The sequence below is a fragment of the Perca flavescens genome, chromosome 7 (genome assembly GCF_004354835.1).
Source record: "Perca flavescens isolate YP-PL-M2 chromosome 7, PFLA_1.0, whole genome shotgun sequence".
Classification (NCBI taxonomy): Eukaryota; Metazoa; Chordata; class Actinopteri; order Perciformes; family Percidae; genus Perca; species Perca flavescens.
The window spans coordinates 27,529,572-27,555,877 of record NC_041337.1 but is presented as its reverse complement, the minus strand read 5'-3'; the positions used below and the strand labels follow the sequence as shown (position 1 = coordinate 27,555,877).

At 39.7% G+C, this 26,306-nt stretch overlaps 2 protein-coding genes across 3 annotated transcripts; one reads left to right on the top strand and one right to left on the bottom strand.

Annotated features, from left to right (window-relative positions):
- Positions 1-289: 289 nt before the first annotated feature.
- Positions 290-5,646, bottom strand: otud3 (OTU deubiquitinase 3). 2 transcript variants are annotated; one of them, XM_028584057.1, is made up of 8 exons: positions 5,509-5,646; positions 4,222-4,519; positions 3,471-3,619; positions 2,235-2,347; positions 2,011-2,133; positions 1,704-1,836; positions 1,155-1,342; positions 290-1,010 (listed from the first exon to the last, which is right to left on the bottom strand). In XM_028584057.1, the coding sequence occupies exons 2-8, from the start codon at positions 4,425-4,427 to the stop codon at positions 846-848; spliced, it is 1,077 nt and encodes a 358-aa protein (XP_028439858.1). In that variant the 5' UTR covers positions 4,428-4,519; positions 5,509-5,646; the 3' UTR covers positions 290-845. The 2 variants fall into 2 exon arrangements, with proteins under 2 accessions (XP_028439858.1, XP_028439859.1); XM_028584058.1 differs by lacking the exon at positions 5,509-5,646 and adding an exon at positions 4,007-4,110 and having other exon boundaries at positions 4,222-4,308.
- Positions 5,647-12,289: 6,643 nt separating this feature from the next.
- On the top strand, positions 12,290-25,114 carry tmem240a (transmembrane protein 240a). The gene is made up of 4 exons (XM_028583832.1): positions 12,290-12,325; positions 12,726-12,832; positions 16,497-16,705; positions 24,873-25,114. The coding sequence occupies exons 1-4, from the start codon at positions 12,290-12,292 to the stop codon at positions 25,025-25,027; spliced, it is 507 nt and encodes a 168-aa protein (XP_028439633.1). The 3' UTR covers positions 25,028-25,114.
- Positions 25,115-26,306: the final 1,192 nt, after the last annotated feature.

Below are 26,306 nucleotides of genomic sequence, written 5' to 3'. Positions count from 1 at the left end.
CACATTTCCCAAATGACTTTCAACACGAGGGGAGTTAAATACCAAGAAATAATTTTGACAAAGAGGTAGCTGTTTGTTTTGTTTTCAGTGAAACCTCAACCTCTTGCCAAAATGTTCCTTAGGTCTGTTAATGTCCAATTTGTTGTATTTAGGTTATTTTCTCCAACACCAAAGGAAATAAAAAAAAAAGAAAATAATTACTTCACTAATATCTTTAAACATCACAAGATGAAAATGTCAGGAATTTACTCTTGACTAATGTACCTCTAATTAAAAAATAAAAAACATGTCACCCTGGATACCATTTAATATATTATCTTGTGCACAAAAACAGTAAACCATTTATTTATTGCCACATTCATTACACAGTGTGCATAACAATCATTCCTCTGCAACTCTTCTTTCACTTCCTCTTTTGGTCCGATCTGAATAAACTCAATCTGTGACCAATCCAAAAAAAAAAACAGCTGCACAAGATTATCTGCATGGTTGTCATAAAAAGCCAGATGTCCAGCATAGAAAGGGGCTAGGTAGCGTGGTAGGTAGGCCAGATCTGAGGAGTTTCTGCATACACCAACACCAACTGGGAATTGAACTCAATCAAAACCCAACAGAAACACTGAAGGTCATGCTCTTTCATTCTTGTCTTTTAAAACTTTCCCACATCTCTCTCTCACACACACACACACAAGTTTGCAGGCACCTTTATACTGTTTGCAAAGAAACTATAGGGTTATCTTTAGGAAAAGTCATCCACTGTGACTGAATCAAATTTGACTATGTGCAAAACAGCGCCAGCCACCGGAAGCGAGAGTAGCAGTAGGTAATTTTGGCCATGCTCCAGTCTATATGCTGAGAGTGTTGAGAGCTGGTACTAAAGTGACAGCCTCTGGCAGGTTCTGGTTCTGGTCCTGACTTCCTTTACTCTGGAGAAATTTCTGCCGATGCCTCTCCTCCTGACGCTTCTTCTTCTCCTGACGCTGCTGCTCTTTCCTCTGCTTATTAGATACCTGAGAGTGAGGGAAACAAAAATGAATGCGTCAAGGACTGGTCGTTTTATGAGTGAGGAAAACATTTAAGTGAATAAGTGAAATAAAAATGGACTTGGTTTGGAATTAATGTGGCGAGACAGGCTGCGTAATAGGTAAGTCTACCTTTGGGTTTAGTACGTTGCTGTCCTCTGCTGGCTGTTTATGCTCATTGCAGTCTGTGGCAGCAGCTCTGCAGGCTGAGCAGGATCCTGAGGCACACGGGCCCTGGCAGGACCGGCCCAGCACGGAGCCAACAAGCCATTCTGCGTTGATGGTTGCCGCACTCAGCTGGAGCAGATTCTCCTCATCACCTGAGAAAGAAAACACATGAACACACGAATGTCAAGCAAACGGTCTTCTTAATTACAGGCTGACATGTTTATGGGATCAATGGAAAACTTGGCAGAATAGACGAGCTTAAATGCGTGATGGTTATGAATTCTGCAATAGGTTGATTCCTGGTTGTTTTACCCTAATAGTCTTAGGTCTTTTTCAGACGGGAAGCAATTAACGCGGCAAGTAATTAATTTTCAATAAGAGACGAGTGGGCAGGTAGGGAGGCGTGGGTCAACCTGTCAGGCAGAGCAACAAGCCCACTGCCACATATGAATTGTCCTAAACTTCTTCTACGCGAAAAGACCTTAATTCTTTGAATCAAGTGTAGCTTCTGACCCTGGATTCCTTGATTCCTGATGGAGCTGAGGATCACGTTGTCCTCCTCTGAGGCTGTGGGAGACGGGTTTTTCCATCTGTCCCTCTGACCGTCCCCAAACTCACGCTGCTGGCCTTGTGAATTCTGCAGATTCTGAGAAAACATCAGAGACCCATCAGTAAAGGCTGCCTCAGTAGGTGTAAACATGACATAATGCATTCTTGACATCTATCTATCCAAAAGATGGACCTGGAATTTACTAATTTGGGAATATTTTCCTGAATGCTGGTCCATTGAATGACCATTGTACATTTGTATATTATATACCTCTATGCGGAGCTGAGCAGGATTCTCAGAGTTGTCTCCAGTCCGCCTCACACTGTCATAATGATCTCCATAGCGATAGGCAATGTGTAGCTCTCTGCATGCCTGCTTCTCGGCACCATTTATCTGCAATGACAACAGAACATATAAACTATGTGGTATCCCAAAAGAGAGTTAGATTTTATCATTAGAGTATGTGACATCATTTGTAAAGTCTCTGCCCCTACCTCCCACAGTGGTGCGTTGAGCTGATGGATGACCACTTTCACCTGTTGACTGCGAGCAAAAGCCACAATAGCGTCATTGCCTGCAAACGTACCAGGCTGAGAGAGGTTGGACACTGGGCGGAAAGAAACAAAAACAATTACTCACAACATAATCTTACGTTGTGATCACAAAATGTTTCTTGTGCTGTCACAGCAGATACACAGTATGTCTCCTAAAACACTATCACTTTCCTAAACAATTTTGTTTTTTACGTTTTCATATTTCTAATTTGATTACATACAAATTGTATATACATTACATAAAACATGTAAACTAGTTGTCAAAATCAGTCAAGAATACAATTTCTGATTGATTGAATGAATGAAGTCAAGAGAGACGCAGCTAGCAGTGGTTCCCAACCTTGTTGGCTTGTGACACCTTACAGCGAAGCAATGTCTATGTGCACCCCATCATCAACAGTCGCACACGTCTACTTGTAACTGGTTTAAAAGTTTCTTTTCTTTTTTTTTTTACTCTTTAAAATTTTTAGAGGCCTAAAAATGTAATTCACAAGTTAAAAAAAAACATCTTTTATCCCAATATAGGTAATTTCATCATCTAGATAATGATATATATCACAATCTAGGTAATATAGGTATCTGGTAATTCAATAAATAAATAGCCTATATGAAATAACCACATGATAAAGCCTATTTTTGTATACTCCAGTGTGCAAGTACTTGACAAATGAAAATAGAGTATTTTCTCATTTTATTAAGAACTTCAGTGCAAAATAAACACATCGTGCAAGGATCAGGACGTAAAGCATCGCCCAAATGAAATAAACATTGCCATAACACAGTTCAGCCGTTGTTTTTTCGAAATTGCGATAGAAACAATTTAGAAAAATATATACGATAGACATTTTATATTGTTTTGAGGATATAAATCTTCATATCGCCCAGCCCTATTCACTCAGATGTATCCTGCAACCCCTTATACAGGGTCCCCACCCCCAGGTTGGAAAACACTGACATACATCTGTCACTACATTGCAAACAGAACTGAGGGCCACCAGGGGTCACTGCATTGTTCCTGGTCAAAGTTTTCTCCTCCTGAAATCAATGGACGTGTACAGTAATATGACAAAATAGTTAATTATGAATGAGGCATTACTAAAAGTCTATCTGATCACAGCATTTACTTTATTTACGTTGTTGATTTACTCAATGTCCCCCACTAAGTAATTTTCTTACAGTGCTGTGCAAAGGGAATGTCGTCCTCAACAAAGGGTTCAAAGTCTTGTCGATGGGACATCATATACTGGACAGTCTCCTGCCGAAGCCGCAGGTGACCCCGGGAGTGACCCTCTAACTGGTCACCTAAAGCTCTGAACAGGCAGTTCCTGCAAGAAACAAAGACATTGACTGGTATGTCCACACATATCTACCTCTAGTTAAACAACTCAGTGTTATGTTTAAATCAAAGGCTTATATTTGATTGGTGAATTCATTAGAGTTTGCATTAGCTGGCAGGTTTCTGGGCTTTGGCCAATAAAAATGAATTAAGTCCTGCAAATCACAAGGCTCCCAGACCTTCTGCCCAGTAGTAAACATGACTGATAGAGATGCAATACTGTATAGTAAATCGGTTACATTCCCAGTTATGGAAGACAAACCATGTTTCACAAAGATGAGGACTGTCAAATAATGGCTCTAGTGACATTTGCCTCTACTATGCAGCCACAACACAGCTACAAGCAGCTACTACTTTGCTGTTTAAATTACTGTACATTGTTTATGACTGTGGGCTGGGGAGATGTTGAAGACATTATGTTCCTCTACCAAGACATCCTGGTTAGTCATGATGAGACAGCTGTCTCCAGCTTGAAGCTTTCTGTATATAATAAGATTTAAGAGACACGTGTTGCAGTATCAGTGATGGTAAACGACAATGTAGAGGGAGACAAAGTACAGCTAGACACCACAATCTATTTCTGGCTCTTACCCATCTCCGGGGACTTCTCTCAGCTTGAGCCCCAGGGCCTGGAGCTGATTGGAGAAACTGACAAACTCTGCTCCTTCGTCGCCATCCTGAGGCCGGTTCTTGCGGTCCTTTACAATGGCCCTGCGTGCTGCCCGCTCATCCTTCTTGCGTTCCAGTTCACTCTTCTTGTTGCTCCGAACAGGTTTTGACGTCTGCTTCCTAGACATGTTGGCTATAGTCGTTTCTGCGGGCCTACAGCACCAAAGTATGTCTTCTTAAAAGGAATGAGCTGGCACTTTCATCAACCACTGCCAAACATCTGGGACCGATTTAAAAAAAAATAAAACAGAGACAGAGGTGTGTGTGGATTCAGAATATGTAAAGAGATGTATTGTTTTCTTTTAACATCATAATATATCAAGATTGTCATTTAGTCTTCTGTGAATCTGTAATTTGAAAGACAAAAGCATCCCATCATAGTATGTCCCTGATGTAGAAGACATTTTCCCAAACTCCATCAGGAACTTTAACACTTATGCGGAGATTCTTAGACTATACATATGGACAGTAGCTAGTATGCCATGAGCTATATATTTACTGGCAATTTCAAAATACAAATAATATATTAAGCAGCAATTCGTTACAGTGTAATCTCGGATTGGTAAACACTGCAAACTACCAAACATGCTAGTGAAGGGGTGTTTGGTGTAGTCAATCAATCAATCAATTTCATTTGTCACATTACATCGTACGAGGTGCAATTCATAACAATTGTTGTAATCAAAAGTAAATGTTTCACAATTTGAAGACTGCATCCAATATAAAAGCAAATTGTCTTATATCTGATTCTTTTACACTTTAGGAATGGTGTTTTTTGTGATAAAATGTGATGCTGAAACCATATGTTAGTGCAGTTAACGTTACCTGTATTATTGGTATTATGTTGACTTAGCTAATATACTGAAGCTAACGTTACGGTAAATAACCATTAACGTTAGACGAGTTTCGTTATATAGCAAGCTAACATTAACTAGTTAATAGTTACTCACGTTAACTAGTAACCACGTACTAACTAGTAATAGTACTAAGTAATATTACTTGTTAGCGAACACAAACGGAGCACTATCGGTGTCAGGTTAGCTTATAGCTAGCTAGCCAGCTAGCTAGCTAGCATCATAGACATTATATATCATTCAACGACTGGATATTAGCTAGCTAGCTACATAACAAATCAAATCTTCTTCGCTTGCAGCACTTACTACATAGCTAACAATTGGATATATTTACAGTTAATAGACTGTTGCTTACCTTTAACACGCTGCTTCTGACAAGATATGAATATGTTTCGGTTATTTTTTGGCTCAGAAGAGAAATGTAGCTAGTAATTGCAGTGTCCGCTTTTGTTTACAACTAAGGTTCCGCATACGTATGTCTGTATACGTCAAAATGTACGGAAGGGGGAATGGACCAAACTGCAAAGGCGAACAAGCTCTTTTGGCCTGGAAGTTATGTCATTCTCACAACTTTTCTCCACACAAGTCTATCTTATGGAATAATGAATGCATCACTAGGGGGAACAAGTCACTCTATTTGCAAAACTGGATCAATAGAGAGATTATCTTCGTGAAGGATCTTTTTGATTGTAATGGTCATTTACTTAATTATGAATCTTTTCTCAGAGAGAAAGCATTCCCAATAACGTTCAAAGAATATAATTCAGTTTTCAAATCTATACCTACTGGCATTTTAGAATTAATGAAAAGTTATAAAAAACAAAATGAAGTTACTGATTTTAATTTTACTTTTTATATTAATGGTATGGATATTATGAGCAGTAACTGTACCAATAAACACATTAGAAAATGCTTTCTAAATTTAAAGAAAATATCACCTCGTGGGAAATTTTTCTGGAATTCTCATTTTACTGATGTTAACTGGCATAAGGCGTGGCTTGTTCCCTTTAGATATTGTATCACGAACAAGGTTAGGGAATTACATTTGAAAATATTACATAATATATACCCTACAAACCTATTTATCTCGAAATTCATGCCTGTTGATAACTATTGTAGTTTTTGTAAAACAGAACAAGAGTCGTTAACCCATCTTTTTTATGGTTGCTCATTTTGTATTGTATTCTGGAAAAGTTTTGAAGATTATATGGTATCTAAAACAAAATATACAATCACACTTGAAGGGAAACATATTATTACATACTTTGAATGTAAAGATCGGAAGTTATGTAATATTGTAAATCTTTTTATTTTATTAGGTAAGTTTCATATCCACAAGGCAAAATTTTCCAGCTCAACACCGTGCTTCAAATTATTCCAAGTTGAATTTGACATATACTTTGAGTCTCTTAAGTTGGTATCTAATAAGAAAGCTATACTAATATATGATATCTACTTAAATTTCCTTAAGTGATTTTGCTGTCTCTTATTTTTAACATTATTGAAAGTCTGTCTTTTTTTTTTTTTTTTTTTTTTTTTTTTTTTTTTAAATAGTACTTCTCTTATTTCATATATTATCTGTATACATTTTTGTATTATTTCTTCTGTCATATTACATGGTTGAATTTTTGTTATTTGTATTTTGAAATAAAACTTGAAAGAAAAAAAAAAAAAAAAAAAAAAAAAAACTGCAAAGGCGACTGAAGTGTGTATCTACTCTTCTTCTTCTTCTTCTTCTTCTTCTTCTTCTTCTTCTTCTTCTTCTTCTTCTTTAGGGTTTTAAGGCCTGTATTTACTCATTTACACCAAAGCAATATTTATAAACACGTCTTGACAAGGTTTAAAGAAGGCATAGTTGGAGTTATACAATGTGTATTAGTACCAGTATGCACAATTATTTGAGGATATCAAGGTAACGTTAATCAATTAAGCAATAACTCAAAGGATCATCAACAACTTGATAAATTGTTGTATAAATCTATCTATCTGTCGATCTATCTATCTGATAGTTGTCACAAGTTAAAAGCTCTGAGTCATCGTATATTGCAGACTGTGACTCAGGAAAAAGTAGGAGGTTGAGTTATGATTTTAAAAGAAATGTTGCTTCTGAAAATCACTCCACTCTCTGCTCTCCTCAACTCTTAGAAAATCTACTCACCACCAACTCCTTCTGATGACTCCACACAGTTGGTAAAAATAACGTGGAGGAGGAGTGGGTTGAGAAGCAATAAACAGTATTTGCTAGTATTTGCAATGTAAAAAGACCAGCAGACACACTGAGACAAACAAATAGCCACGAGACATAAAACTGCATAAACAAACAGAAGGAAGCAGTAAGAATATTCTATTTTCAAAACTAGAAAGAAAAAATACAAATTTACATCAAACCAGCTGGAGTAGCAGAAACCGGACATTCTACATCTGCAGATGTCAGTTGGTGTGTGGTTTACAGTTTTTTACAATCACTTTGCTACTAATTTCAGAACCTTGACGTCATTTTTCAAAACTCTAGACACAAAACTCACAACCAATGATCAAAATACACATTTTTCAAAACTCTAACACTTTTTTCAATTGCTTGGATACAATACACATAAACAAAAGATCATTTGTTCATTTAACAAAGATCACTTGTTCAATATGACACAACTTAACATCAAAGTACTACTATTTCAAAAAGCAATTCACACATTACATTTCAGATAATTGTCTATTCCTTTCATTACAATCATCTAACTATCAATCCATACAACTACTCAAAATGATAAGTAACTGTTGCATTACTCTTAATTCATAGTTGTATGGAAACAGACAAACAATATTCCATGTTTAGATCATGAAAGTTTCAAGATACAGAGATTCATTGTCACCAATTAGCGTGGAGCATGAACCAATAGAATACAGTATCTATGGGTGTAATATTTCATCATCATTCTTTACTGTAATGTACTGTTTACCAGACACTGTTTCTATGGTCCCATGTACCAACTTTTCAGACTATTTACAGTATTGACAGTATTGCACTGTATGGATTCAGGACCTTGGAATTGCTTGTCCAATTCTTCCAACTCGCTACTGATGATTGAGATATATAATTTACAGTCGTGAAAAAATTAGGACACCCATGCTAAAGTTGACTAAAAAGAGGAATAAAAAAATCATCTTTTGCAAATTGATCTTAATGCCTTAATTAAAAAAAATGAGGAAAAATCCACTCTTTAAGGACACCAATTTTCTTTGTGAATGAATAATGTATCGTAAATAAATAAATATTCTTCCTTAAAATACAGGGGGCATAAATAAGTACACCCCTATGTTAAATTCCCATAAAGGCCGGTAGATTTTTATTTTTAAAGGCCAGTTATTTCATGGATCCAGGATACTATACATCCTGATAAAGTTCCCTTGGCCTTTGGCATTAGAATACCCCCCCCCACATCATCACATGAAACATGTATCACCTATTTTGTACTACAATATTTAATGATTGTACGAACAATGACCCGGTGAAACTATGGGTAGCTTGCGTGTGGGTGATCTAAAGTAATGTTTCAATGGTATTTCACAATATATTTGTTTTTTGAACCAGTGATTGTGCAAGTGCAAGACTTCTTTGGAGATATGAATGCACAATCTAATGTTTTGAACATTGGACAGTCTGTGTTACAAGTGATGACTGTTTTGAGTTTTGTGTCTAGAGTTTTGAAAAATCACATCAAGGTTCTGAAATTAGTAGCAAAGTGATTGTAAAAAACTGTATTATAGACCTCAGTTAGTGACTGAATTGTGTGTTAACAGATGTAATGGCCTGAGGGCTAGGCACGCATTTGTGCATGTGCAGCAATCAGCGTCAGTCACCTGAGTGGAACAGAGAAGGGTCAGCCAAGCATGGACAACATATCATTTATACTGCACTACCATACTGAACAGAGTGTGTGTGTGTGTGTGTGTGTGTGTGTGTGTGTGTGTGTGTGTGTGTGTGTGTGTGTGTGTGTGTGGGTGGGTGTGGGTGTGTGTGTGTGTGTGTGTGTGTGTGTGGGTGGGTGGGTGTGTGTGTGTGTGTGTGGGTGGGTGTGTGTGGATAACACCTGCAGAACTATATGGTTCTGAAACATAGGCCACCTCTTCACCTGAACTAATATCCAATATGAGGATATATGTTTTGCATATTTTTTAAATGCAGTTTTTTTTTTTTATCATTGTTTTTTAATTTGTCTTCTCTGTATGATGTTTTGAGTCTTTTTTCATTTTGTTTTTATTTACACAAATGTTGTCTTGCTATTGTTTGGCTCCACTGTTTAGCTCTCAAAGCACTTTGTAACTCTGTTTTTAAAAGGCTATATAAATTAAGTTTTTCTTCTTATTATTATCTTTTTTGTACATTTAGATTTCTGAGATTATTCTAATGGTTAAAACCAGATTATCCCAAACCAGCTAATTGCTCAGCACATAGACAGACTGTAATATTTGATATATTATGGTTTAGAGCTGTGATGAAGTGGTATAAGTTTCCTCCCAGCTGACCTCTTCCAGTGTTGATTTTTGCTTGTAACCAAACACAAATGGCTGTTGTTGGTAAATGTTGGGATTTTAATACAAGGGATGAACCACAGGAGGTAGACACAATTACTGCAGGTGGACTCAAGAAAAAAAAACTTTAAAGGGTCAGTTCACCCAATTCAAAAAAAAAGTCGCTGCTAGTGGTATCTACCCATGCAGATAGTCAACAGGCTCTTGACATGTTAATAATTTAGCTGTTTTTAATATGTGCATGTTTGGTCACATATATCTGGAGTTTTGTTAGGCTAGTTGTCTCATGTTGCTTCAGTGACTGTCAGACCACTTTTGACAAATGCTGTTAACTCTCACTCAACTTTGAGATTGTAGCCGCACTCAATGTCATGTCATTTTACTATTAAATGTTTACATTACCCCCATTCTACCCCCTGTAGATTTTAATTAAAGTCTGCTAAACTGGTGCCCAGCTTGGCTGTGTTTCTTCGCTGGGGGGGGGGGGTCAAAGTGAACTAAGTGTGGATGATGACAGTCCTGCTAGAGGGAGCTGAGTTGGAGACTGTGGTTACCAGCGTCCTCTTCTACACAGTGGTGTGCTGGGGTGGGGGGGGCAGCATATCCAAGAAGGACACCTCCAGGCTGGATAAACTGATCAGGCGGGCCGGCTCTGTGGTCGGCACGAAGCTGGACTCACTGTTGACGGTGGCAGAGAGGAGGACACTGGACAAACTGCCGGACATTACTGACAATGCCAGCCATCCCCTGCACACCGTCATGAGCAACCAGAGGAGCCTGTTCAGTGGAAGGCTGCTCCTTCCCGAGTGTAGGACCAACAGACTCAAGAACTCCTTTGTCCCTCATGCCATCATACTCTACAACTGCTCACTCGGGGGGAGGAGGAAATAGGGTAAAAACAGAATGAACAGAACAGGAAGGAAGGGAAGGAGTAGCCACTCACTCATTCACTGTGCAGTAGATTAATAATCTACTCAAACACATACCTGGACACTCTAACTGCTCTTAACTACTAATTTATGCTAAATGTCATTTATTTATTAACTGTATAATAACACAATACCATACAAAGTCCTATATATCTATCTTTATTTATCTGTAGTTTATTGTTGTTTACTGTCTGTTTACTTTTTGTAAAAATATTTAGCTAAAAGTTTATTGTTATTCTTATACTGTATTTTTTTCTATACTGTATTTATTTTTATACCTCTTTATTTAAAGAGTGTTTTGTAAGCTGCTAAAATCTGCTGCTGGAAATCTAATTTCCTTGCTGGAGTCATCCCAAAAGGATCCATAAGAGAAGTCTAAGTCTAAGTCTAAGATGTTTTCAACTCTGTACCAGCAGAGGGCATTTTATAAAGAATATCATAAGATTGGTTATTGATTATTTTGATGCATGTCCATTTTAGTATTTAGTACAACATGCATGTAAAATGTTATGGTTTTTACAACAATTCAGAAAAAGTATTCCACTATAGCAGCTGGTAAATGCAGGCTGCTGTAAGGTCGCTGTCCATGGTGCTGAAACAATGTACTGTTCACCTTTTATTGGATGCTTTGTAGTTTAATCGGAATAAGTAATGGTTGTATTAAGCTGTAGGGGGACAATAGAAATATATTCATGGGTGTAGTGTCCAAAAATTGAACCTGACACACGTCCACATGATTGATATATACTTTTTCTACAATGTTGACTGATATCTTCTAGCTCAGTGAGCTTTATTTCATAGTTGTAGTTTGCATTCGTCCCCCCCTCATACCGCCCACTACACACACACACACACACACACACACACACACACACACACACACACACACACACACACACACACACACACAAGCGCGCGCTAGAGGTGGGAGTGGATGCTCGTGTAGCTGCTGGAAGCCAGGATGGGATAATCATGCGTGTCTGGCTCCGGGCGTTGATGCAGCTGCCGTTGCTGGATCCGGACTGGACTCAGGGCGCAGGGTGGGTCTAGTTCCCGACTGGAGCTATCTGGACCTAATGTCGATGTTATCAAGCATTCCGAGAAAGACGAGGGCGATGGCCGTAAGAGGAGTTGGTTCAGCTCTTTGAAACGTCCAGGCGAGAGAAAACGACCGTTTTCGCCAATGGAGGACAGAATTAGCCGGTATTAAAGCGCAGCGCCGGTTTGGAATAACTTGGAAAAGGGGAGAGAGGATACCGAGGCACCCCTTAGAGGATATCTAGGGAGCCCGTCGCTTGTTTTCTGTATGTTATTTTTTTAACTGGGATAGAGATAGAAACGCACCTGGAAGAACGGCTCACTTTTGCATCGGTAATTAGGAGAGGACTGCCTCCTTGGAGCGACCGGCAGCCGCATCCGACCGACCGGGGGGATAGCCTACTTGGATGGAGAGGGCGCAGTGAGGGCTGAGAGAGCGGCTTGCCGTGTGTAGGAGGAGACGGAGGGAGACCTGGCAGTTTAAAGGGACGGGGAGCCAGGAGAGGCGCGGCGGCTCCATGAGCGGCTCCTGCCGAGCGCCCAGAGCCCAGCCGGAGCGTCTCCACTGCCGCGGGTAGAACCCCGGGCTAAAGGACGGCGGCCAGTTTGGAAGTTTTGATGCATATGATCACAACCACCATGATTTTTATGATTCTTGGTGCTTCAGTTGTAATGGTAAGACATCTTCACCTCCCTTAGCCACAATAAGGTTTTGTAATTCACCCACCGAGGCTAATATTTAATCAGATCATTTCAGACAAATGTGCCATAGGCTACACATGTATCACATTTCGCGAGAAACCACCTAACAGCAGGCCTATCAATGACATGTGGAAGTAGGTTAGCCTACCTATAATTACCTGCCGTCATAAATAAATAATCTAAGTCCGTTTTGAGGCAAGAGACCCCCTCTTAGAATCGTGAGGATCTGCCAAGGCTGTTTTCTCTCATTTTCTTTATGATCCCTATTGTTGTTATTTATCGTGATAATGATGAAGAGGATAATTCGCTGTCTGTAGGAATAGCCTAGCCTATTGCTTGACATGTCCCAGCTGACTTGCATGGTTCTTTGCAGGCGATAGCCTGTTTAATGGACATGAACGCACTACTGGATCGCTTTCACAACTACATCTTACCGCATCTACGAGGGGAGGACCGCGTCTGTCACTGCAACTGTGGAAGGTAAATGCCATCATCCTCGTACAATATTTGGGATATACATGGTGGTGTCTGCTTTTTTTTTTTTTACCCTTCAATTCTTAATTGTTAAAGAGGCCTCGAAGATTTCTGGCGGTGAAGCCCCGCAAAGCTGAGCTGATATCAGCGTTTAAATTGCGACGGATTTTTTTTATAGACGTTTTATTATTCACCCTTAACAGATAGTCCGATGACACGTTTGGTCGCGGTGTTTTTTTTAATTTATGTAGGCTATCGGCTGCGAAGATTTCGGCTTTGCTGCATATACGAAGGTGTGTGTCGGAACCATAAATAGGTAATGAACTATGAGAAATATAAGGCCGTTCAAAAACAATCGGAGCATCAAGTGCGCTGTGCGATTCACACAGGCCTACACGGTGTCGGCGAGAATATAAACCTGCTGGGCCAATAATGAACATATGAGTGCTGAAGTGAAGTGGTTATGGCTTAGGAAGTGCTATGGGGCTGAGGGTACTGGCTGTGTGCTTTCTCAGTCAGAGCAGGTTTAAAGTGGGGGAAAACAGCAGCAAGACACTCATTAATAATTGAATCCGGATTTAATCAGCACTATTATGCATTTTCCATCAACAGTATGGCTGTGTGGATGAGCAGAGCGCACAAGTGGGCCTCTGTATTTTTTTTTTTTTTTTTTTTTTTTTCTGATTTTAAGTCTACAGTGCCCTATGGCAACAGTGTTGGAGCAAGAATGAAAGTAAGAGTCCTTTTATCCATTAAATCCACACCTATATTGTCCTTAGATATTCAGTCCTGATTGACCCATATCCTGCAGGCAACCTATAGCTACATGAGGGCAGAATACTGTTTTAGAAAGGGAAATGTCACCATTCATGTTGGTGCAAGCTGAACAGATGCACATTAAAACAAAACAGCAGTGTATACTGTGCATACTGCAGTGAGGGGGTTGATGTAGCAGTTCATTTGCAGCATTAAAAGGACAGTTCATGTGTTTTTTTAAGCCTGTAAATTCACAAAGGGTTCATCATCAGGAGGTTGTTAGATTATGCTTGTCAGAGAGGGATAATCAAAATCAAAGTTTGGAAGGGCCTCTCGCACACACTGACAGATGTGATGTGATGTGATATGGACGGATCAAGACAAAAGAATACGTTTGGAGACGTGATAAGATGATGCATCCCTGTCTTATTTTGTATATTTTGGCAATCATGTCATCCTACTCACAAAAGGGGCCCGGTTATAAAGGATGCAAGCAGGGTTTTGTAGAAAATAAAGTATTATCCCCAGCATTAAGCAATGTTTCCTATGTCAATAATACCAAAAAATATATGTTTTCTCTCCAAGTATTTAGCAATGCACAGGCACTGATAAAATAGTAAACCACTGGACAGTATGCACAGTCAAACCTATTCCCCTCCTGTTAGTTTTCAGGTTACCCACACATCACATTAAACACATCTGAATGAGAGTAACTCATCTGTTTTCACATGAACGGCAGAAAGAGCGGGATGAATAGAGCAGACCTGTGCTTGTGTTTCACATGCCTGCCCTCCTAGCTGTTAGACGTGGAGGTGTCGTGACGCCCACAACACTCACCTTATCAGGCCTGAGGATACAGCCAGTGTCATTTTATTTTGCAGCCTCTGTGCTCCGATTTGCATGTAGTTGTATCTTCTCTGACGGGGGCCAAAGCCTGGCCTACGACAGCTGCCTCTGTGGCAGGGAAGAGATTTGGGAGTGGGCTGTGTGTATTGCTGGGTGCACCCTGCTGATTGGTGTCATGCTGTTGTGAGAGCCTGCAGGATAGTTGTCCTCAGATGATCTAAATGCTGTCATTGTGGCATTTTCATCCTAAATCTTACAGCAAATCTGAATAGTTTTCATTTTTATACTAAAGAAGGCACATACACAATGATTTGCAGGGTGCAGGTGAACAGGACTTAAAGTCAGTGTAAAGGTATACAGGCAGCATAAAATAATCCTTTACTTTATTTACAGACACCTGGGAAAAAAACCTTCTTCAGGGAACAGAAACAAACCTGGAGGAAGATGTTGGCTTATCTCTTTAGATGTAGCTTAGCTTTTTTGATGTTTTGGCGTTAATGGACCTCGGTGGCTGCATGGCATCGAGGTCCAACAGGGGGTTTGATCCCCCATGTGGCCATAATGCCTCTTCAGTAAGATACTTACGATCTGTTTTTTTCTCGATATATATTCAGGACTAAGTGCTGTTGTGCTAAGTGGTGTTTCTGCATTGCACTTGGAACATCTGTCAATTAAACTGCACGGGTGGATTTTCAGTTAATTAAGTTGCATTCCTGTAGGTGGAGATTTTTCTTTGTCCATAGCAGCTTACGATACTCACTTCTTCCTCAATTTACACCAGAAAAGGTGGAAAGATCAGTAAATCATGGTGTTAAGCCCAGCAGCTTTTGTTAATGAGGAGTTATGTCAGTGATAGATAACCAAAGAAGACATTTATTTAAATATGTACAACACCTGTGTTAAAAACTGGGGCATTTACCAGGCAGGGAGCATCTAACAAAAACTCTATCGGGTAGCATTACAGGAAATGTAGATTCCAGTGTTTTTGGAGGCTACTCGAGACTAAGTCAGGGCGTCTCAATCTCTGCTGCTTCAATTCTCACTAATCTTTTTTTAAATCTATGTCTTGCACGTTCTTCAAATTTGCAGAAGTGGAATAGAAAATTGCTAGAATACTCTTTTATGTCTGAATGGCATTAAAAACCTGCATCAGTCCAAACCTGTTACATCCTAATGTAACGTCCCAAAGTGTGCGCGCAGAAGTGTGTATCTGTACTCCCTTCCAGCAGTTACATCTCTCAGCTCCCACTGTGTTCCCTTACAGTGTTTGTCAGACAACTGCCTGTGTTGTTAAATTGGAAAAAGCCTTCATCCCCTCTCAGGAGGGCGGGTAATACCAGTACATTAAGACTTTCATAGCAAGCGGATGTATCCGTTTTACAATGGAGCAGAGTCAGTGCTGGACAATGTGGCAAAGTGAATGTGACGGACTAGATGGTTGTTTATCAGCAGCTGCTGCAACAGTTGATGTGCAGAAATATATATGTTGTGTTATCATGCATGTTTTCCCTTAGCAGTAATGCAACAGAGCGGTGTATTCACTGATCCACGACAAAAGCAATTGTCTTTAAATCAGCATTTTATCAGCATAACCATTTCCATATGTTCACCTCTTTGGATTTGTGGAAAAAACAATTAAAATTGGATTAAGTCCCTTCATGTCTCTCCTACTTGGAACAAATTTAAAGAGACTATCTAGTAAGAACCTGTTTGGATCTAGCATAGTTTTATATGTAAATAAAGTTCAGCTGAAAAGAATCGGATTGTTCACAAACGTAACATCACTAGTTATCCACTATGGCCTTCACAGTAACCAGATCTCAACTCAACTGAACAACTGTGTAACCTAACAGCGATGTGTTAGGTTACACAGCGCTCTCCACCATCATCATCAAAACACAAATAAGGGAATATGAATAAGGGAAGCCCAACAGTTAACTTTATGTTGGTTTTTCTTTTTAAATTGTCACACATCTGTATGTCTTTAAGATGGCTAAGAAAATATTTGTATCTATGTTGGTTCATATCAAACAGTTCCTTCACCTTGCCCTGTCTGTCCTCCCCCCAGGCATCATGTCCACTATGTAATCCCATATGATGGGGACCATTCCTTGGTGGACTCATCAGAGAACTACTTTGTGAGTGACAGTGTGACCAAGCAGGAGATGGACTTGATGCTAGGGCTGCTGCTGGGCTTCTGCATCAGCTGGCTGCTGCTGTGGCTGGACGGAGTCCTACACTGTGCCGTCAGGGCCTGGAAGGCAAGCCGTTACTACGGTAAGTAAACATTGTGTGCTGGTCTGCTAAAATACACATAAGCACAACTCAAAAAAGAGCTCAGCAATCCCTAAAGTGGAATAAAAATGTTTCTCTATTCATTTTGTTTGTGTGTGCTGAGGTGTGACTGCACTGCTCGATACAGGAAATGACATTTCACAACATGTTCACAGGTACGGAAACTCAAATATTTTGACAGGTGAAATAGGTGTCTTTGATTCAAAGCAGAATTTGTGGTACAGTAGTAAAATGCTTGTATGCAGAAATATATGTATCTGTATCTATCCACCATATATGTGCATGTGCAAGCGTTTGGCAGTACAGCAGTTGGAGCTCTGGTAAATGACCTTCCCCCCATTACTTGCTCCATTTTTGGCTCGCCACACTGGGTTTTTTCTCAGTTAACTGTGACCTGTTGGAAAATCACAGCTAAACCTTCCAACTGTGCGATTTAGACAAATGCTATTAGTTGAGGTAAAAACTACATTTAAATTGTTGTCTTCCTTTTTGGACAGGTGAAATACCTCAAACCTTATTTCACTAACAATGCTTTTGATTTGTGTTCAGGAAACAGCAGCAGTCAAAGGCTGATGCACAATAAGAGCACTATCATTAGGTGTAATTATGTTTTGAATATATGAAACTCATTATTTATGAGATAATTATTTAATAAGACAACATAAAATCATACCTTAATGACAACAGTAATAATATAGACTCTCAAAAGATATAGTAGTTATCATTTTTACAAATTCAGGATAGAGAACTTTTATAGAGACGGCTTAGTAAAAATACAAATGTAGGCCAACAAAATTATTGATTTATGCCTTTCTGGTTGTTTCTCTCACCAACAGCTGATTCACATTACATTCCCTGAAGATATTTACCTTAATATATCTTCTATCTATTCTTAAATTGATGTTGATGGCATACAGTAGTGTAATCACTGCACCATATTCAGCAAAGGTTTGGATTAAGTTCAACCTTTAATGATCTCATTGGGGAGACTGCATGAGCAAAATAGCAAAACAATGTAGTCAAGTGAAACAGATTATTTAAAGGAGTTGAAATACTGAAGATGATAGAACCCCCAATTAACATTTCATTGAGTTAAAACTCAATGGGAATGCCAAAAAACAGCTTTGCAGGGTACAAGTTAGCTAACGAGTAAAATGGCAATTCCCTCAATTTATATTTGTGATTATGGCATTTCAAGATAACATCCTTTTTTTTAGTTGGTTGTGGGCTAGTAATGTTTGAAATTTGGAAGTGTAGCTAGCACATATGAATAGGCTATGTGAAGCATGTGGCTCAGTGGTTAGCCTCACAGCAAGAAGGTCCAGGGTAGATCCCTGGTCCAGGCATGGGCTTTCTGTGTTCTGTGTTAGCGCGGGTTCCCTCTGGTTTCCTCCCACCACCAAAACATATTTCCCAAAAACATGTATCCCCCAGGCGCTGTAAATGTAAATGGGGAGGGTTGCATCAAAAAGAGCATCTGGTGTAAAATCTACACCAATCAGCGGATTGTAAAAATCTGATTTCTATACTTACTAGATACAACTAGAAACAGATTATCAGCTACCCTTAGCAGCCAAAAGAAGAAGCAGCTAAGCCTGAGTGTATGTTAATAATAAAGAATACACTTTTATACAGCAGTTTAAAAATAAAGAAATTACAAAAAAAATGTAAAAGGCTAATTTACAGTGTAAAGGTAATGATAACACTATAGATGATGGAAATGTATTAAAAGATTGAAATTATTATATAATATAATAACTAAAAGATAGGAGAATGAGGATTTATAAAAGGACACTAACTTTGGGCATGGACTTCCACAGCTGACAGTAAACATAGGTCTCCCATGGTGGTGAGGAGATACTTGGGAATCACTAGAAGGGCCCTTAAAGAGGATCTCAAGCAGCAATCAGGCTCTGAAGCAGCAATCAGGCTCACTGTGGGGTTTAACAAATCACACAAATAAGCTGACTTAAAACCTTAAAATCAATTCTACATTTGACAGGTAGTCTTTAAAGGAAGACAAGGATTTAAGTAATGTGGTCATTTATCTTGAAGAGCGCGATTAGCCTGGGAGCAGCGTTCTGAATTAACTATAGTATGTTGATATTTCTCCTGCGAAGACCACAAGTGCGTCACAACAATCAAGCCTGGAGGAGACACAAACATGAATGACCTACAAGGCTACAAATGAAAGTCAAAAAACATCTTAGTGATGTGCCCTAGTTAAATAAAACACAATTACACCATTTGAGTTTCTAAAGACAGACCTGAGATTATGGGCTTCTGGCTTCATGTTTGTTGACAGGGTGACCAGATTACTCATACCATAATTAATAGCAGGGGACATTTTTAGGATCTCTGACTTTGAGTCTTTTAACTTTTTCAAAAATGTTTGGACATTCAGTGCTTATTATGAGAGAGACATGACATAATGCAGGATATATCTATATAAGGCTTTCTTAGATCTTAAAACAGCGTGTCAGCTATGATATACACCAAGGAGAGCATATTAAAAGAGAATAATCAGGGACCCAAGATAGACCCTTGGGGGACCCCATCAAAAGAATGGAGCTTATCAACCTCAATACTTGCTGGCTCTAGCTCCATACACAAAGACCTAAGAGTAGCATGTGTATCTTTTGGGGGGAAAAAATAAGCGCATTTCCCAAAATATCAAATTATTCCTTTAATAATCCTAAAGCAATCCTCTACCTATCAAAATCAATTTTGATCATTTTAAACAAAACCTGCATTGAAGATTGGGAGCAGGTTGTTGAGCCACGGTGACATGTTCATCCATTCATGCTGACAGAAACCATTCATGCTAACAGAAAACACGACCCTTGCTTTTGGTCAGAAAGATGTACATGTGTGTTATATACTATGTAGACTGGGAAAACCTACTTAATTGGAGTGCAAGCTACATATGAGGCAACAGGTATAATACATTGCATTCATCTTTTTACAGTTTTTTAGTGTTGGCAGAGACAGTACAGCATATTTTCCACTTGAATTAAGCCAAGACAAGCCAAGTGAAATATGCTTTTTTTCTGTACTGTTTACAATACTGTTGGTACACATGGTATTTTGTTTTCTTGGCATACATAACTGACGATTCAAGGCGGCATGTGCCATTTGCATGCCTTATTGAACCCCTACCAGACCAGCACAAACAAGCAATGTGCCGATCAAGTTTCGCAGCGCACCCAGCGATAAAGTGTATTTGTCCCACTCAATAAAAGCTAACAGCAATTAAACACAGTCTGTAAAATCCTGTAAAGAACCCTAATCTGCCTAAAATAACCATTGCGGGTTAATTATGGGTGTGCAAGGCTTTCAACTCAATTTATGATATTACTTTTGACTCGAGAGTACCTGTATGTTCCAGAAATGTCTCCATGTCAAGCTCAGTCATTAAGACCATAATGGCTGCACAGTGGTTCGGTGGTTAGCACTGTCACATCGCAGCAGGAGGGTCCTTGATGGAACTCTGGTCCTATAACTCTCTGTATGATGTTACAGTACTTGTATGCTCTCTGCATGTTTGCATGGTTTTCCTGCTTAAGTCCAAAGACATGCAGTTGCAGCGTAAGAATAAGAAGATAGCAATAATATACAGCTACTAAACATATCGTGTAAAATATGGATTATATTTACAGGTTTGCAGAATAGATACATAAAGGTGTCTTGGTGTGTAGATGTGTATAAGTGCACAGTCTCTCAATTCACATTACACTGAAGATAACAAATTAACGGGCAGTACTTGCTGAACATGTGTTGTCTATTGAGAAAATGTGGCCAAACTGTTCTTTGTAACAAGCATTGCTTTTTGTGTGATAACCAATACAATACATATATTAATACACATACAGCAGTTACCGAGACTGGTGGAAACCAGGATCGAGAGATTGAGAAATGACTTCGCTCCCACCATCTGCTGTAGTGAAAGCTACATTCCCACATACAGTGGGTTTAAATCCAACTGAGTGTGATTGTTACTATCTATTTTCCCATCTCCTGTCAGTGCTCCTTCTCTGAAATATCTGTTTCATTTCTCTTTCTATCTCCTCCTGACAGAAGAAGGATGCATGTAACTTTTGTAAAAAAAAAGAAAAAAAAGGGAATGTGGCAGATTTAATGAGACAGAACATGTGGTGTATAGTTCATGTGGTTGTGCAGACACAACCACAGAAATAAAAAGGCTTTCAGTGATGCTAAAGCTAAGCAGCTATTAGACACATGTGAAATCATGACATGGCAGCATGAAATCCCTCATAGTCTGGCGCTCTGCTGAAAAGACAACGCAGAGGATTCATTTCTGTGCACTGGCAAGATGTTCACCGATGAGATGAGTATTAACATCCTGGATTACAGTGTTTTAGTTTTCTCACGGTCATGGCGGTTTCAGATGCTTTTCCACCCAGCCAGGATCAAACTCTAGGAGGAAACACTAACAAAGTTTGTTTCTTTTGGCACAAATAAGCTAAGTTTAAACTGAATATTGCAACAAGGCATTTAAAAACGAGATTTTAAGGTTGAATATTCTGTCTGCTGCGCTCAGTGTCAGGGCAGGCCTGAATTGTGGAGGTGGCCTGGATCCTCAGTTTTAAGGATACTAAAGTAGGTGATATGTGACCTGGATACTTGGAGCGCCATGGAAAAGCTCCTCAGACAGGATGGGAACGTATCAAGCAATGTTAAGACTAAAAGTTTAGGGTTTTTCCAGTGTTTTTATGAGCTGCTACAATAAACATGGGACTTGAATTGTACAAGCTTTGATAATTGCAGGCTGCTGCTTTGTTCAGAGGTGTGAAAGGTTTTGCAGCAGCGAGTCAGACAATGCTGTTTTCTCCAGTGCATTAGTACAACAGTGTAAAATACATCATCATAAAAAAAAACACCCAGAGAGGAGGGAGCATCCATATTCATTAGCAGCAGTTAGAGTGGGGGATATAGGCTTCTTCTTTTGTACTGGGAGGGAATGCCCCTTTCTTCTGTGTGTGTGTGTGTGTGGTGTTGACTGTGACGTTGATGCTAGGTCAGACTCGTTTAGCCTACCCAAGATGAGGAGTGAAGGTGAGGCTGATAGAGCGGGGAAGGGGTGTGTGTGTGTGTGTGTGTGTGTGTGTGTGTGTGTGTCTGTTGGGGATGCAGGATGGAGATGCTGTCACATCCCCACCCCCACTTACACACACACACACACACACACACACACATGCACACACTCTCTCCTCCAGAGCTATAAATAGAATGAGAGAGCAGCTGGAATGGCAAGTGAGAGACACACACACATACATGCACACACACACACACACACACACACACACACACACACACACACACACACACACACACACACACACACACACACACACACACACACTACATTGAGATGCGCATTGATTCCCATTGCTTTTTCCCCCTCCTAATTCCATCTCTTGCTCCTCCCTCTCCTCCTCCCCTCTTCACTTATTGAATCTACTGCTGGCCATTTCCTTTACAATGTTTCCTGCTGCAATTACTTTTTTTTCTTCTTATCATTGATGCGCTGTGACAATCTGATACCAAAGTATCTGAGTCTCTCTTGCAAAGAAACCAGTAAAAGCAGACACAAACATTTTGAAAATGATGAGGTGGCATTCAGCATTAACCCCCCCCCCTCTTCCTTCCCTCTCCTCTAAAAAAAAAAACATAACAATTGTGCCCTCGCCTCCCATTTTCTGCCTTGCATTACCATTTCTCCTGTCTCCATCCCATCCTTTTATTCAAATGAGAGAAACCTGTCTTTGTTGCCCCTTTTCCTTTGGATACCCTTCAGAGCAGTCCTTGTGGACAGCATACCCATTCACAGCTATAAATAACTCACTCTTTCTCCCTCCTTCCTCACCTCCCCTCCACCCAACACCACATCCCCTCCTCCCCAACCCCACCACCAGCACCACCCCTCCTCTCGCTCATCCTCTTTTTTTGCTACTGGGTTTGGGGCTCTCCCCTCCTCTCTCTCTCTCTCTGCTATCCCTGTGGACCTCGCTGGCTCCAGTTTATAACCCGACAAGTATGAACGTCTGTTCCGCCATTCCCCTCTAAACGTTATACACCTAACATTCATGAAATCCCACTTTGTCTCCATACGGTCACTTTCATGGGGGGCCTGTGTATTCCGTACGTACAGCATGGTGGCTGCTAACTGGTCAAAGACAGATTAGATACACTTGACAATTCAGCCTTTAATCTCACCTATAAAATCCTTGTGACTGTAGAGAAATAATGCCAGGATGCAGTCACATGTTCAATGGCCCAAACACAAATGTTAAAATAAACAAATAATCAAGGCCAACACCCCGGTGCACTTGAAGAGATTGATTCTATTTACCGTTCTCATCCAATATTTCAATGTTCCAATCGATAATCTCGTCTGTGTCACTGTGCCCGTAAAAAGCTCAACCTTACTTCCCAGAATTAAAAGTGTTTCCAGCTATGATGAAGCTGGTGGCTAAAAGACATATTAAACATGAGCTTTTTCATTCTGAGGTCTGTGTGGAACTCACATTTAAAGCTTAGCGCATCAGATTCTGGGTCATTTTGTGTATTAATGTTGTATGGAAAGATATTTTTGGGCTTAGTTTAAAATTTGATTATTAAAATACATATTCAACATTTCGATCAGAATTATATTCTTGTCAGGTTATAGGCTGAAACTGAGCATGGCAATGAAAAACAAAGGCATTTTTGTATGTCAGAGATGGACAAAATGACAAGCCAGTATCCATTTTTTTCAGGAGAAAATTAGTGTGAAAGAAGCGCTTGGACTCGTTCAGATCAACATTGAAAAGGACAGTTTGCAGCACAGAGACCAGTCCTCTGTGTTGCTGGTTGTTGATGTGTGTTGTCTGCGCTAACTGGATTTAGAGGCTGAAAACCAGGCTAAGAAGGATTTTACACTATTGTGGGTCTTGATCTAATGAGTGTCATCTAGCTGAGTCGTCTTCAAGAGCCTGCATTCAGTTGTTTTTGCTCATGTCTGCACAACTACAAAAGTATACACTTTATCATGTATACTTTCGAGTAGGAGTGAAGTAGGAGAGCAGAGAAGGGAGTAATCAATATTGTGACATGTTGTGATTATGACAAAATATCGAGACTTGCAGAACTCTCTGTTGCATTACTGCGTTACTTCCTTTCCTGCAGACATTTGAACGCGGAGGTGTTCTACTTTCTGGCAGTTCAGTCTCTTGCCAGTTTATATTTTGTCTGTTTGTCACTAAAATATTGGCATGTGTTCATGTTTTTGTGTGTTTCAAATGCCATGACCTATTTATGTAATCATAACTTCCCCAGTTCAATTCTGGGTGGGACCTTTATGTCACCCCCCTTACACTTCATGTTTCCCATCTGTCTCTGTCACCTGTCAAATAAAGGCAAAGAGCCAAAAGCTTAAAGTGCTTAGACTCACTTTGGTACACATTGGTCCGGCGCCATATGCAGTATGCTAGATCCTTTTACAGTATATGTTATTATACAGTATCATCTTTTTTGTGTGTGATGTGGTTTAAAGATAACTGTGGCATCAGCTGCCTTAATGGATTAATAAAATAATAAGTTGACATTGTATAATATACATGTATATACAACATACAACTTTCTTTAACAAATCTCATTCAAAACTTCTTTAACAAAACTTAATTATTTAGTATTTCTAAAATCCTGGCTACAGAGCTGACTCTTTATCTCAATTATCTAAAAAATGTGAATCTGAAAGCACTTTATAACGCAGTAAATAAATATATTACAGGTTTCATTCCTGCTTAATTTGTAATTTAAGATTTTTTTAGGATTATATTTTTTTCTTTAGCCTCATGGATGTTGTATTTCTTGCCATATAATCGCATACAACTTTGATGGTACCAATTGTGTTACTCTGTGATCCCAATCTTATTTTAAAGAATCAAAATCCAAAAAAAACTCAAGGTAACGACTTCCAATAGATGACCAATTCAAGAGGCATATCCACCATTGGGTTATTGCGTTTATCAGAGGTGGATACAGACCACCGCATATCTAGTATTTAAATAAATGCCAAAATCGGTCACACACACATTTACACCTGCATCCTCTGACTGTCCTGTTGCCTCTCATCTCCTTCCTCCAGATACCCCGTCCTGGTCATGGCTGCCCCAGTTCTGCAACCTTCGAGACCTCCGTCGCCGAGCCCAGCTCAGACAGCTCGAAGACTCCAGCGGCAACATGGTCCACATCAAGCAGAAGCTCTACCACAACGGCCACCCTAGTCCCCGCCACCTCTGACTCTAAAACACAAAATAAATAAAAAATAAAAATAACCTAGGACTCTCCTCCCCCCCCTCCCATCCTGTAAAACCCGTTTTTCCTCTACAAAACCCCTCACCCCCCTTCCCAAACTGCCCCTTGGCCAACTGTTGCCTCAGAGACCCTGGAAAACTGCCCTCCCACTGATCATAACATGGCCCCCTTAAACCCCCATGACAGGACTTTCTTATGACTAAACCCGGCCCCTGTCAACACTAAAAAAAAACAAAAAACTAAATTGAGCGAGATGACGATTATTTGTTGTCACTGAAATCTTGTCTTATGTCCATGTCCACCATTGTGGGAGGAGGAAGGAAAAAAAAACATTTTTAAGGGTGTTTTTTCTGTATAGAGACATTTTCTGTGTTCATTGTTAAACTTGGCATGCTCTTTTAGAACAGGGTAAGATGTGGGCAGCGTAAGGAACGGGATGAGAAGGGTGTCAGGATTTTTTTTTCTCTATTGGGTGCAAGTGGGACTTTAATGGCATGGGGAGGGGCGAATGAGACTGGTGGGTGGGTGGGTTTTTGTGATGGTTAGATTGCTGCTTCTGTAAATAGTTATAAATACAGGCAAGTGGGATTTAACAGCCTTTAAAAGGGGATGTGTGGGGGGAATTTTTGTCGTTTATCAATAGAAAACCCAATGATGGACTGTGTGGTTAAAGATTATAGGAATGGAACAGGAAGATGAGTGTTTGAAACTGGATGTGAAACCATGTGATTTCTGCTAAAAACACAGATTAATTAGCTTTGTTACTTAGTGAATTACCTGAATGTATTAATTTTTCCTGTAAATATGTGAGGGGGAGGGGAGCGTGTACGGTTGTGGTCCGGGTTCTCTTTGCTATATTCTCATTCTTTAGTAGACACGGGAGAAATAAATGCCAGCCAAGATGAGTTCAATATCCACACCCCTCCATCTTCCCCACACTGTGCTCAACAGCACAGTTCAATTTTCTTTATCCAATTGCCTCTCACTTATCAGGAGCAACCAGCCTATCAGCAGAGGGAACCCTCACCCAGCCCCCCCTCGTCCTGTGTCCAGACATTGCTGTTGTGAGGATGAAATGTCTGTTTTATTAAAAGTGCCATTGAAGCACAACAGTGACCTCTGATGTTTGATTGTGTCACTCCAATCATATGAGCGAAGATGAGAACATATTTTCATAGCGAGAGGTTATTTCAGAGCAGCAACAACAGACAGATTATACAGAGAGGTCCTGCTGACTACTTCAGTTTGGCTTATTATTCTAATA